Genomic DNA, 12,459 nt, shown 5'->3' with positions numbered 1-12,459 from the left:
TCATTTAATAAAAGTTCACAAACAGAAAGATAGATAGATAGATAGATAGATGGATAGATAGATATGCTCAGCAGAGTATGTAGTCTGGCCAGAGAAGAAACGTAGATTTTCATATATTTATTGTCCTAATGACACATGGTGTAACTATTGCAAAAAAAAAAAAAAAAGTGGGCGAGGTGACGTGGAGTGGCCCTTTTTTCCTTGCTGTGACATATAAGGGGATCAATAGGCAATGGTGGAGAGAGGAGAGGGGGAGGGGTGTGTGTGGGGCGGGGGGGGGGGAGGGGGGCGTGATCGTCTCAGCCGCACTGTGAAGGGGGCCGTCCCTGTTGGTGGAGATCTGCCCGAGGAAGGCCCACCTAGTGATCATTTGAAGATATCTCCCATTTAGACGGTAGTTTGACTCGACTGTGGTGACTGCAACAGAAGGGGACAAGTCGAAGGCTATTTGTAAATAGGTAAGAACACGTTCTTCTACTGCTTAATCCAGTATTATTATTATTATTCCTGAACATATAGAGGTCACCTCCGTTTGAGAGCCATGTATGTGAGCGTCGTCACTGGAATGTTTGCACCCTGCTTGAAATACTATCAAATGCATTTAAAAAAAAAAAAAAAAAAAGAATACTAGTAATGATCGTCATATTTTTTTCTGTGTACTGTTTGTTTGTACGTGGAAATAATCGAGAGGCAAAGACACAAAAGCCAGGGGCGGAATGTGAACGTGGGAATCGGTCGACGTGAACTGGTGCATATTTTAAATCATGGATGTTGCATCCTTGACCTGCAGCATCCAGGATGGGACTCGGAGGGACGTGTTTAATGCCAGAATGAAGAATGCCAGCTGTTAGTCTGCTTCATCGCGATGTGCCCCCCGCGTGTAATCGGGCAGCCTCGTATCGCTTCCACACCACACAATTCGTCGCTAAAACCGTTATTCGTGCAGAAATCCTAGCTTACACCGCGTTTCCCTTCCCCCAGCAACGCCATGTAGCTCTTGGAAATAGATGCCACCTTCTATCGTAATACGCCGTGCAGTCATTTAAAAAAAAGGGGGCCTGGCGCAGTCATCCTGTCATCTTTCTGCCACTAAGAGTAGCGTTACAGACGAGCAATAATTAATGAGTTGCCTGCTGGGTTAACCATTTCATTGAAATATTTTTACCTCTGAATATTTCATGCATCGAGGAGGGTGTGAGGGGGAGAAAAATGGGGTTGAATGCATGAGTGAACAGAAGGTTTTTACTACAGCCTGATGACTGGAGTGTGGCTGTCACGATCCACCACAGGAGGCGGTGCTGCCTTCTCTTCTCATAATGTATGCTCTAATATTAGACTGGAATATATAAAGGTTCATAAAAAATGGATGGGAATAAAATAATTACCCTCCCGTATTAATAATGAGGCTTTAAATGTATATAAATAAGACAAAGGCTGCACATTGACTGACATCAGCTAATGGTGCTTCTCTCCACAGTAGCTTGGCCAAGATGGATGTGTTTATGAAGGGTTTGTCTAAAGCGAAAGAGGGGATGGCTGTGGCTGCAGAGAAGACCAAGGAAGGAGTTGCAGTTGCTGCTGAAAAGACAAAGGAAGGAGTCATGTTTGTAGGTAAGATGATCACAAATGTGTGCTTTCAGATTATTTGCATGCAAATTGTACACACGCCCGTTATCGTCCCGCTACATGCAGGAGCAGTGGTAGAAAAGCTCAAGGAATATTTTATGACTTAGATCGTGCAGTATACATCCTGAAACAGATGCTTGAATTATACAGTAGCTCTTCTTACTAGCTGTGTAAATCTCTCATACAGGAAACAAACAAGCAGGAGGCTGAACACATTGTTTGCCTATATATGTTTGTCTTTGTTTGTTCTCAGTTCACAGTTAGGGGACAATATTACAGTTATTCATAGCTCATTGTGTGCAGAAAGTGCATCCAAGTGCCTTCCTTTGATAAATCCAGTGTTGTTCACTTGAGTGGCGGCAGTATCATGAACCAGCCAGCCTCTGAGCTGATCAATATTTTTGTTCTAATGTTGCAACCCGATTTGGTGTAAAATACCACAGCGTATCAAAAATGAGTAATCCAGCCCTGACTCTCAATTTCAGCAGAATAATAGTAGTGAACTCAGTTTCAAAGTATTTCGTTGTGACGTAGAAGTGTGTGATACAAAGAATCTGGGTGTCCTTGTGTCCTGTCTAGGTTATGGGAAGGAGATAGAAATAGGAGTGGGGGTGGGGCAGCTGATGGTGGGAGCAGCTCCTGCAACATGCCTGTGGATTGGATAGCAGCAGATTGTAAAACAGTGTCAGCAGTCTCCTCCTAGGGACAAACAGACCAAAGGTCTCTGCTTTTTGTGCTTTTCAGTGCTGGCTAACTTGTCATTGACAGCCTGCAACTAATGAGCAAATCTGTCTGCTGATTTAAAGTGTAGTTGTCAGATATGCATCTTGCATCATTAACCCAATCTATATCACTTTGTTTCGATCATTAATTAAATAGATGTAGCAATGGAGGATGATAATACGGTATTTCTCAACATTTAAAACATTTAAATCATTTTCTGTTATGCTGTTATGAACTTGAGTAATTTATTACTTGAGTAATTTATTAGCACTACCTGCTAATAAATTACTCAAGTAATCAGTGTAATTCGTTATGTACTGGTGTCGGTTAAGATTTAATATCCCAGCATTTTTGCTGATTATCTGATGATTTAATGTCTCAAAAAAATAATCAAAAGTCACATTTTCAGCAGTTGTTCTTATTTTACTCATTTGAGTTGTACAGTTTCTATGATCTTTTATTCTAAAATTTACATTGGTGTCTTCAGATTGGCTGCTTTCTTTTAATCAACATACCAAAAACCAGAAAGTGTTCTCTGTGTGAATACATAAGATGAGAAGAGCAGCAAATCCTCACGACTGGTAGAGGATGCCACAAGTGACTCGCGCTGTTAATCAAAAGAGTTGCTGATGAGTTTCAATTGATCGACAAATTGATTAATCAGGTGCACTTCAGCAGTCTTCATTTGCAACTTTCCCCGTCTTGTTTGTGATGACAAATAGTTACTTACGTATTAGTCGGGAGATCAGTGTGACTCAGGAGACCCGGAGCAGGCCTTCTTGGAATTTATTTTGTCAGCTGCTGAGTTGTTGTGAGAGGAACCAAATTTCCAGTGACAGGCCTGCTGCTTGTTTTACAGTCACCAGCTTGTATAATTGATTCTGCAACAATATGATGGGTTACAACATCGAGCACACATCCAGCACAGGTTGTCAAATGTGTTCGCATTTCGGTGGAATCTCATTATCTTACACATTTAACATAGTGTCCCTGTCACTGATCAGCACCACCAAACGTATCAGGCTGTAGTCAAAACATGTGCAGAACCAATTTCATCATGTCCTTGTTAACGCAATGGCAGGAAAGGCTCACTTCTGTGGTGTCTCCGTGGTTCTACATGCTGCTGTTGAATATGGTGGTGCCCTAGAAAGCTGTATGTGAAATGCTTGACAGTCCCTCATGGAGGAGGGGTAAGAGTGATCTAATAGGACTGTGGCCCACCTTTTGACAGCTGCTACTGCTGCTTCAGCTGCAAACCACCCAACCACCTGAACTGAGCAGTCAGGCTGAGAAAGGCAAGCAGAGGTGGGAAAGAGAAACCCCTATAGTATAGGATGCTATTCATAAAGCATCTGTTTCCTATTTTTTTTATGACAAAGGAGTATTTTTTTACAGCATCACATTAAAAACTGTTTTTATTTTGCAGACCCTTGCAGTCACACAGCATCAGTCCGACCATATGGAAATTTAGTTTACACAGTTATCGCTTTTGCTAACATTTGCAGTTCAAAAAAATAGCGTTTATCTGTAATCGGTTTCAATTATATCATCTCATTAGTGCTAATTTGTTCCATCCTTCTTTTCTTTTTTTTACTTAAACACTACAAGAAATCATTATCAACCCTTTTTTTCTGATGATGGAAAGTGTTGCAGATGTTTTGTTGAATCCGTAGTCTAAAAATATCCAAAGTCAGTTTGTGAAGAAGAGTAATTCTAATATCTTTTGGCAATCACACCTGCAGCTATCTTCCATTTGTGCTCCATTGCGCAATAGCTGCAATTTACCAAAGCCAAACTTAAATGGAGGCATCACTCAGATGTACTGTATGCTTTGCTTTGAGGCTTGCCTTTTGAAGAGTGGCTTCTGTACTTCATTATTTCTGCTCTTTTTTGTTGGTTTTTAAAGGCCCTCGGGGACCAATAAGTCCACTGACTGTTGCACAATAAAGAGGATGACAGGGCTTGAGTGATCAGAACTGGATGGGGCCTGCAGTAGATTGCCCCAATAGCATGATGGAGTACAGCGTGTAGATGGATGACAACTGCCAAAGAATATGGATCAGAGGACTGAACAGTGGCTTGGTTGTGGTTTAATAAGTCCTTACGATAAACCAAGAAGCCCGACTACTGTAGCCACCACTGTTCTCCAGGACCTGAGGCAAACAGTGAAAGACAAACAAAAATGATATTACAGTATTTATGAAAAGTAATTGGTTGGCGGTGATGGTCCAAATGTAATCATGTTAATTCAATTTCAGTTTATCACAAGAGGTTTTCTGGACTTTTTGTCATGTCGACATATAGCACTGGAGCAACAGTATATTAGGAACTGTGCTATCAGGTGGATAATGCTACAGTCACAGTAGGAAAACAGTGGCTGGAGACTGCAGTGTGACCAAATTAGTGCAAGCATGTGCAGTGAACATGTGATCTCTTTGCCTTTGCAACAGTTGCGTCGACGACCAGGAGCAGGTCTGCGACCAGCTGCAGTCAGTTGCTGTCTTCAAAGGGATCTTGGTGCATCAAGATGCAATAAAAAGGGAACAGGATGGAGTCAGTGTGCTGTTAGTTCGCAAATGTGGTCAAGTTAGCAACTGTGTGCAATTTATTTGTTATAATATGGCAATTAAATCAAATAAACAATCAAAATCACACCTCTGTTGCCATGTACAAACACAGAGACTCAGAATCTTCCACAAATAGTGATGTAATTGTTGTAAAACCGTGATTTAATTGCAAAATGATACGAATGATTGCTTCTGTATCGGAATATATACAGAGTACGGTCAGCTGGGTTGAGTGCCCTACTGAAAAGAGATGTGTTGCAGATGAGTTGCGCTCATCAGTGCAGACTGATTGCAGCATGTTGCTTATCTGCCTGTTTTTATTAAATAGGTAAAAATGTTTTGCAAACAATTGCCAATCTGTCTGAGAGTGATTGCAGCCAATCTGAGTCACACCACAACTGTTTGGAGGGAGGTTGTTTACCACCAGCTGATCTGTGCAATCGCTATGTTATCAAAAGTTAAGGGTTTTCACACAACCACAGTTTAACAGTTGGTCACCAGTTTTTTTTTTTTATTTTGCCAAATGCAAAAAGAAAAAAAAATCAATGCAATCACTGGGCACGTTGCCCTCTTCGTTTTTGTTGTTTTTTGTTGTTGTTGCTTTGTTTTTTTTAACTTTTCAGTAGTAAAGAAAAGTACATCGCTTAAAAATGACAAATTTTAACAAATAATAAGGGCAGTCAGATTCAGACTTGACAATCATTTTGATCATTTCAATTAAAGCCATTTGTTGCATTGCTTTTGTCATTAGCATCAGAGAAGTGTAAAGTTATAGCACCTACACACGCATACGCACACACACATTCACAGGAAGAAAACTAATCTCCAAATTTCAAATAGTTAATTGTTTGTAAAAGAATCTGTGCCTTTTCTGACTACAGTTTGCTTTTTCTCAATTCAGGTAGCAAGGCCAAAGACAGCGTGGGCACAGGTGAGTTTCCAATCTGCTCGTTACCTCTTTAAATTTCTGTTGACTGGAGTTCGAAGCCTGGTTTCATTACAGTAGTAAAATACTACTGATAACTGGAAAACGGCTAATTTGTCATGTGTAAGTGGTTGTTATGTCCAGTAGTGACATAAGAAGCGATGGAGGACCACGGTCATGCATCTTTTTAATCTATCTGCATTTGTCTCTCTCTCACTATGTGTGTGTGTGTTTGTGTGTGTGTCTGCAGTGGCTGAAAAGACCACCGGAGCTGTCGGGAACATCGTCGCTGCTACCGGCTTGGTGAAGAAGGACGAGTTCCCAGCTGACATGAACGTATGTGCTGCACGTCCTGACAGTGTAACACGTTGCTTTGTTGCCTGCAGTGAGGCAGAATAGCAGCACTGCATAGTGTTTAGACACACAGGAAATAAATTACCTGTGAACTTGAATTAGGAGTACAGCATTGTTGCCTTATGTGGGATCAGTATTGCATTACAACGAGTGCTGGAAAAAAATTTAAACTATTATATGAATGTCATAAGTCTTTAAATTAATTTTTTTTTTCCATTAAAACAAAAAAACACTTCAGCTTACACAATTCCTGCAAAATAAAGCATAAAATTAAAAAAAGAAAATAACATTTGCATTTAGAAGGCATCCATTATGAGATTAATAGGACATTTATTTATGATATGCCTTACTTTTTATGTTATTCTTTATCAAGCTTTATTGTTGCAATACAGCAGTGCATTTCTACAATATTGGTGTACTTAAGAGACTTGGACTTAAAAAGGAAAATAAAAGCAGAAGACATCATTCTAGTGTCCAAAAGTACGGAAGCCTCAATTTTCCTATGATGCATTCTCTTATCCATGTATGTCTGCCAACTTAACTTTGCTTTGAAAAACTGGCTTTTTATGGAAATTTGACCTTTGAGCACAAGCTGAGATTTGATATCTTTAGCAGGAATTCTGTACAGTTTTTACAGGTTGTTTGGCATTCAATGAGTAAATCAAACTGAACGTGCATTACTAGTGGGGTGCACTCTTAAAGATATTCATATTATGACAAACTACCCAGTGTCCGCTAACAATGCAGCAACTTACTCTTATAAGTGACCGGGCTTTATTTAGGTCTGCACATGTGCCGGAAAACAAGTGGGAAAACAAAAATCTGTTCCAAACGTATGCCTCAATTAGAGCTGGCAACTTGCGCCAAGTTGCACTCAATAAAAGCCTGGATAGGATCGCGATGACAGCAGAGCCAGATTTAGACAGCAGGTCAAATCTGATGAATCTGCATGTCACTTCCAAACAGAATTACTAGTGTGCATTTGGACTGTTTCATTCTGCCGCTGTCAGCAAAAGCATGCACTGTACTAAATTTATGTTTTCTGTCTGCACGAGTTTGCTCGTGTCTTTGGTTTAGAGGAATAGTTTTCCATCTGCTGAGGATGAATACTACACTGGCAATTGCTTTTATACAGTTATTATAAAAGAAAAAAAACTGGAGATGACTGAAATAGACTTGGGCTTTGTTGCTATATACTCATTTCATTGAAGAGGACTTCTGCAGTCTGCTCTGCACACAGAGCTGCATTCAATGTATATTAAGGATGCAGATCACTGTTCAGGTGTCTTATGACAGAAACAATCTCTCTGTGGGACTATCACCTCTCTTAAAGCAAACACTGCTTTTCCATTAATGCCCTACCCCCACTAACATCACCGAATGCTCTTGCCCATTGACCTCAGTATCACCCCTTCTATCCCCTGCTTTTATCATTTTTTAGGCATTCTGATATTATTATGCAAGGAAAGGCACAAAATCAAGCTGACTTGACACAGCAGCGGTGAAACCTGCTTATAGCAAAGTTTGGACATTTGAGTGGCACATGCTGTGTTAAGATGCTTCTTTTCTATTGTTTTCCTTCCCTTTTAATGACCTGGAGATGCGCTGTCAGTATGTTGACATTTTGTCTATCTCTGTCAGACTGTCAGTGACACAGTGAGGTCCTCATCCGGTCCTAAGCCTTCATCACTCAGAGCTGGACCCTCTCCACTGACTCGCTTATCTAGTAAATCTGACAGCCTGCTCTAATAGGCTTCTCGAAGGCGTTATCTGAGTGATAAAGCTCCTCATTTCAGCACCCTCACAACAGACTGCTAAACTGTTGACACTGTAATCAAATGCACACAGCTACTTTTTGAGTTCAGTTTTAGCTCTGTTGGCCTCTAATCACAAAATTTCCCTTGCACAACCCATTCAGGTGTCACATTTTATAACATTTTATAACATTTTATAAAAGCCTTGCCTTGTCTTTAAAGGCCAATCAGAAAATACAGATGCAAACAGTCTATTTCATGTTCACTTTTTCTCAGGCAATGATCCATCTGATTAGGGCTTTCCTAGCGATAGTTTTCCCATTGTGCAACCTCGACCATGCTAATCGTGTTGGTGGGCATACAGCAATAACAAGCCTGATACAGCACACAGGATTACAGGCTGTTCTTTCCTGACCTAATTGACTTGATTAGTGCTGGGTTTAAAAATAAATGTGTGGTGCTGACCCACTAGCTTTGTTTCAGTGGAGCTTTATCTGTTTAAGAAAGCTCTCAGAAGCACTCATCACATGTCGTATGTCCACACAAACCATAGTGTTACACCTGTGTTATACAGATACTTATATACTTTTATGTACTTTTCTTATTGCTGGTAAAGCAAATCAGCAATGATCTGATCTTACAAACAAGTATCGCTCAGGTGTGTGTTCCCCACAGCTGAAAATAGTCCCCATCAAATTTGATATTTTTCTCCTGTTTTGTTCCTGTTTGAGCGAGTTTACTACTACCCACCATCGAGAAGGGCTGTTTTAGAAAGTAATTCTTTTTTTGAAATTCACTTTTAAGTGGAAGACAGAAACAGTTTTGTTTGTGCCGCGGGGTGGTTCCGTAAGAAGGAAGTACTGACAGATTAATGGACTTTTTTATCTGCACACTGTGCCAGCCTTTTTCTCAAACTCCAGTCACACAGCTCAGTGTCTGCAATAGATTTGCAACAAGACCAAGACTTTAAATCCATACTAACAGCTCTGTATGGCCAAAAAGCTACAATCAGAATCATGCCACAAACTCATATATAGCATATACTCTTTAGAATGTGCTCATTTCAAGCAGTTGATCACCATCTTCGTTTAGGGTTCTTAAATGTTATGCTCACACTGTCAAACAAATCTCGCTCAAAAATAGAGCAAGTCCCTACTTCATGGAAAACGCTGGCTAAATATGTTAACAGGACAAATGTTTTGTTTGTTGCTTCTGGCTGTTTGTTGGAGTCTTTCATATTATATTATATTATATTATATTATATTATATTATATTATATTATATTATATTATATTATGAAGGTTCTGACTTTCCAGAAAGATTTTTTTTTTACCTTCAATACACTGTCACACCACTGCCACAGGGTTGTTTCATGAAGCACAGCATACGACTCAGATTGATATTTTTTATGGGATTCTGTAGGGGACAAAATATCTCAAGAAAACTCTATTGCAGTCCATTAAAAAGTTTCAAAGTAGTGAGTCAGGCAGAGCAATTGTGTCACCCATAGAGCTCTTCAGTTAGCTGAAATCCCACAAGGTTGTCTAATTGTTCAGAAGTGATTTCTAGACTCAGAGAGTTGAGAAGTTGGAGAAACCAAGAAATGTAGTTTTCTCAACCTTGTCTTTTGCAGAACAGACAACCAAAATTGAGAAAAAATGGTACTGTACGGCTATACTTACAGTACTTTTTATGATTTAATTATTACCAGTTTAACTGTGCCTTGAATGAGCATTAAGAAATGTAATTTTTGAGCATTCCCGGGTGGTAAAACAAATAGGTTGACAGTGTATAAATGACGACGTATCTGTATGATTGCTTCTGTTTCTGTAAATCTTTCCTTCTCTGTATCTCTTTATGTTTGTCTCGTTTTCTAGCCTGAGGAGTATGGGCAGGAGGCCATGGAGGGCCAGGGAGAGGCAATGCTGGAGCCAGAAGGGGAGACATATGATGAGTCCCAGCAGGTAATCAGCCTACAATACGCAAAGTGCACGCATGGCTCTGCTCTGTCATCAAAGTATCACAAGAATCGGCTTTTGAATTGGACTATAATTACATTACAGATTACATGTGTAAAACCCTTTAAAAAAAACTGGAGTAGTGGACATCAGGCAGAGATGAGTCCATTCACTTACAGTAGATTGAGGTTCATCAGTATTCACGAGCTCTGCATGGATACACATTTTAGCTGTATTGGATTTCAATGGCACTCCACTTTTGCCCTCCACTTGTGTCCCACACAAACACTACAGCTCACGCTGAGGCAATTTTTCCTTTCTGTGGAAATGATAACGGAGGACTTAACAAGCCAATTGCCACGCAGCTAGTACAGTGAATATAGCACCACCTACTTTCACTGAGCGTTGGGTGTGTGTCCGTGTGCACGAAGGAGGTATGTGAGTCTGACACAGATGGTTATTTTTGGAATTTGGCTGTCAGGGGCGAGACAAACTGTGCAGAACTGATGGCTTTGAGTACAGATTTTAAATAGCGATGGTAGCATATAAAAATATCATACAGCGTACATAATGTCAAAGGGCTGATCGTGCTAGTATGAGAGCACTGATCCTGTGTTATTGCCACTGAATATATACATTTTCTGAAGCGGGTGAATTAAGACTTATTTTGAGATTTTATGTGATTTCCAATGATAATATATTCTGTGTGTTTACTTTGATAGTCCTTTCCATCAGTGGAGTCTTGCACTAGTTGGGAAAAGGAGTAAACCCGAGGCGTTCCCTGAGATCCAAATTCAAAGTGAATTTCTCCACGGATGTGTATCATCCTTGTCCTCCTCTCTCCTCCCATCTCTCTCCTACTCCTCCGTGTCTCTTTCCCCTCCCCCATCTTTTGCTACACCAGCGGTGTGCAAGCTCGGTCTGAATGGGTGTGGTGATGACGCTCTCTGCCTTCATGCATTGTGGGTAATGTCAGGGTCTCCCTGCATTGCTGTAAATATGGAGTCTGAGTGCTGCAGAGTGAACGAAGCCATCACTGGGAGGATCTGAAAAAACTGTGTCATCCAGTATCACTCAAGGCTTTGTGAATACATTCGATGACATAAGACTGTTGGAGGCTGTGTTATTTATTTATTTTTTATGATCATGCGTGGTGGAGGCGTGTGCAGGCTTGCAAGGAGAGTGTGCTCACGATGCGCGTCCTCGATGTAAGTGCAGTCTTGTGCTGCCCTCTGCAGGCTTGAGAGAAGCACTGAAGGAACAGATGAGCTCAGCTTCAACAAAGTGACTTCATTACCATCTGCTGAGACTAATAAACTCTGTATCATATATTCTGCTAAATCACATTAAAGCTGAATATTATTTTAGATGTAGATTTACCTTTAGAGCTTCTGTGTGCTGCAAATTTTACTGGCCATCCTCATAAAAGACTTGCTCTTCTTTTCCCCAGGAGAGCCAGGACTACGAGCCAGAAGCATAAGAGCATCAGTCGAAGCCACCGTCCAACCAGCAGCACAATAATATTTCTAATAATAAAAAGGACAAATGCTGAAACTATTACAATTATATTCCTGTTGCAAAAAAAAAAAGAAAAAAACAATAAAAAAGACAAGCATTCCCACTGAAAAATGTTCTTCCTTCAAGACAAATCTTTTATTATTATATATTGTAAATGTCATGTTCTTAATGTAATGTGTTGGGTGTAGGTATTTATTGAGATGTAGGATTTGTCCTCACGGTCTCATTTCCTTGATTCCCTCCCAATGAAATGAGACCAGAACCAGGGCTTGTGAATTTGTACTTGTGTGTATCTGTATTTAGAAATGTGCAATAGATGTTCATCATCTTCCAATGAGACATTGGGAGTGGTAAAAAATAAATATGACCGGTTGCAAGCAGATATGAATACAATAATATCCTCCTAAGTGTCGACAATGCCTGTTTGTGGAATTCTATTTTTCTTTTTGCATTTCTTTGGAAGTTTAATTTGAACGTTTCTTGAAGTAAGAGTTTTTTACATTGTATCTTTATGATTGCTTGTGAAATCATTCCAGTAAACTATCTGTTAGAAACTGACAGAGTGTACACGTTTGTGTGTGTGTGTGTGTGTGTGTGTGTGTTTGTTTGTATGTACTGAAGATTTTATCAAGTTAAAGTCAATATATTACGTCTTGGAATCATAATGGTTGTCATATCAATATGTGCTTTAAATTGCAGGACTTGTCAATATAAAGGGTTACATGTTAAGCCAGACATACAAATCCTCTGTAAATAAAAGGTTAAAAAAACACACATTTGTTAGCGTTGTTTAATAATGTGCAAACTCATTTACTGCGCTCATCGCTCATCGCATTTTAAATCTTTTCTAAAGTTGACCTCAATAAGAATCTATTATGCGTCGCCCTCGCATGTTTATCTTTTTTGCTCACTCTTGTCTGGGGTGTGATTAAAGGATGTGTAAAATCTGCTGAGTAGGCTCTGGCCATTGGCACAATGGTGCCATATTTGGGATTCCAGTCTGATCGTGCCTCTTTGGATGGGTTTTGTTTTGG

General features: G+C 40.0%; 1 protein-coding gene across 2 annotated transcripts; it reads left to right on the top strand.

Moving 5' to 3' along the window:
• Window positions 1–298: 298 nt before the first annotated feature.
• sncb (synuclein, beta) lies at window positions 299–12,197 on the top strand. 2 transcript variants are annotated; one of them, XM_006781669.3, is made up of 6 exons: window positions 299–458; window positions 1,481–1,611; window positions 5,818–5,847; window positions 6,092–6,177; window positions 9,827–9,913; window positions 11,358–12,197. In XM_006781669.3, the coding sequence occupies exons 2-6, from the start codon at window positions 1,491–1,493 to the stop codon at window positions 11,385–11,387; spliced, it is 354 nt and encodes a 117-aa protein (XP_006781732.1). In that variant the 5' UTR covers window positions 299–458; window positions 1,481–1,490; the 3' UTR covers window positions 11,388–12,197. The 2 variants fall into 2 exon arrangements, with proteins under 2 accessions (XP_006781732.1, XP_006781731.1); XM_006781668.2 differs by having other exon boundaries at window positions 1,478–1,611.
• The last annotated feature ends 262 nt before the right edge of the window (window positions 12,198–12,459 follow it).

Source organism: Neolamprologus brichardi, chromosome 2 (genome assembly GCF_056152115.1).
Source record: "Neolamprologus brichardi isolate AB-2024 chromosome 2, ASM5615211v1, whole genome shotgun sequence".
Classification (NCBI taxonomy): Eukaryota; Metazoa; Chordata; class Actinopteri; order Cichliformes; family Cichlidae; genus Neolamprologus; species Neolamprologus brichardi.
This window is presented reverse-complemented; position numbering and strand designations above follow the sequence as displayed.

Excerpts from the sequence above, each read along its gene's own strand:
- sncb (XM_006781669.3), top strand. The coding sequence starts at position 1,491 with ATGGATGTGTTTATGAAGGGTTTGTCTAAAGCGAAAGAGGGGATGGCT. Across the intron at positions 1,612-5,817 it reads GGAAGGAGTCATGTTTGTAG|GTAGCAAGGCCAAAGACAGC; the intron begins GTAAGATGATCA and ends TTCTCAATTCAG. Across the intron at positions 5,848-6,091 it reads CAAAGACAGCGTGGGCACAG|TGGCTGAAAAGACCACCGGA; the intron begins GTGAGTTTCCAA and ends GTGTGTCTGCAG.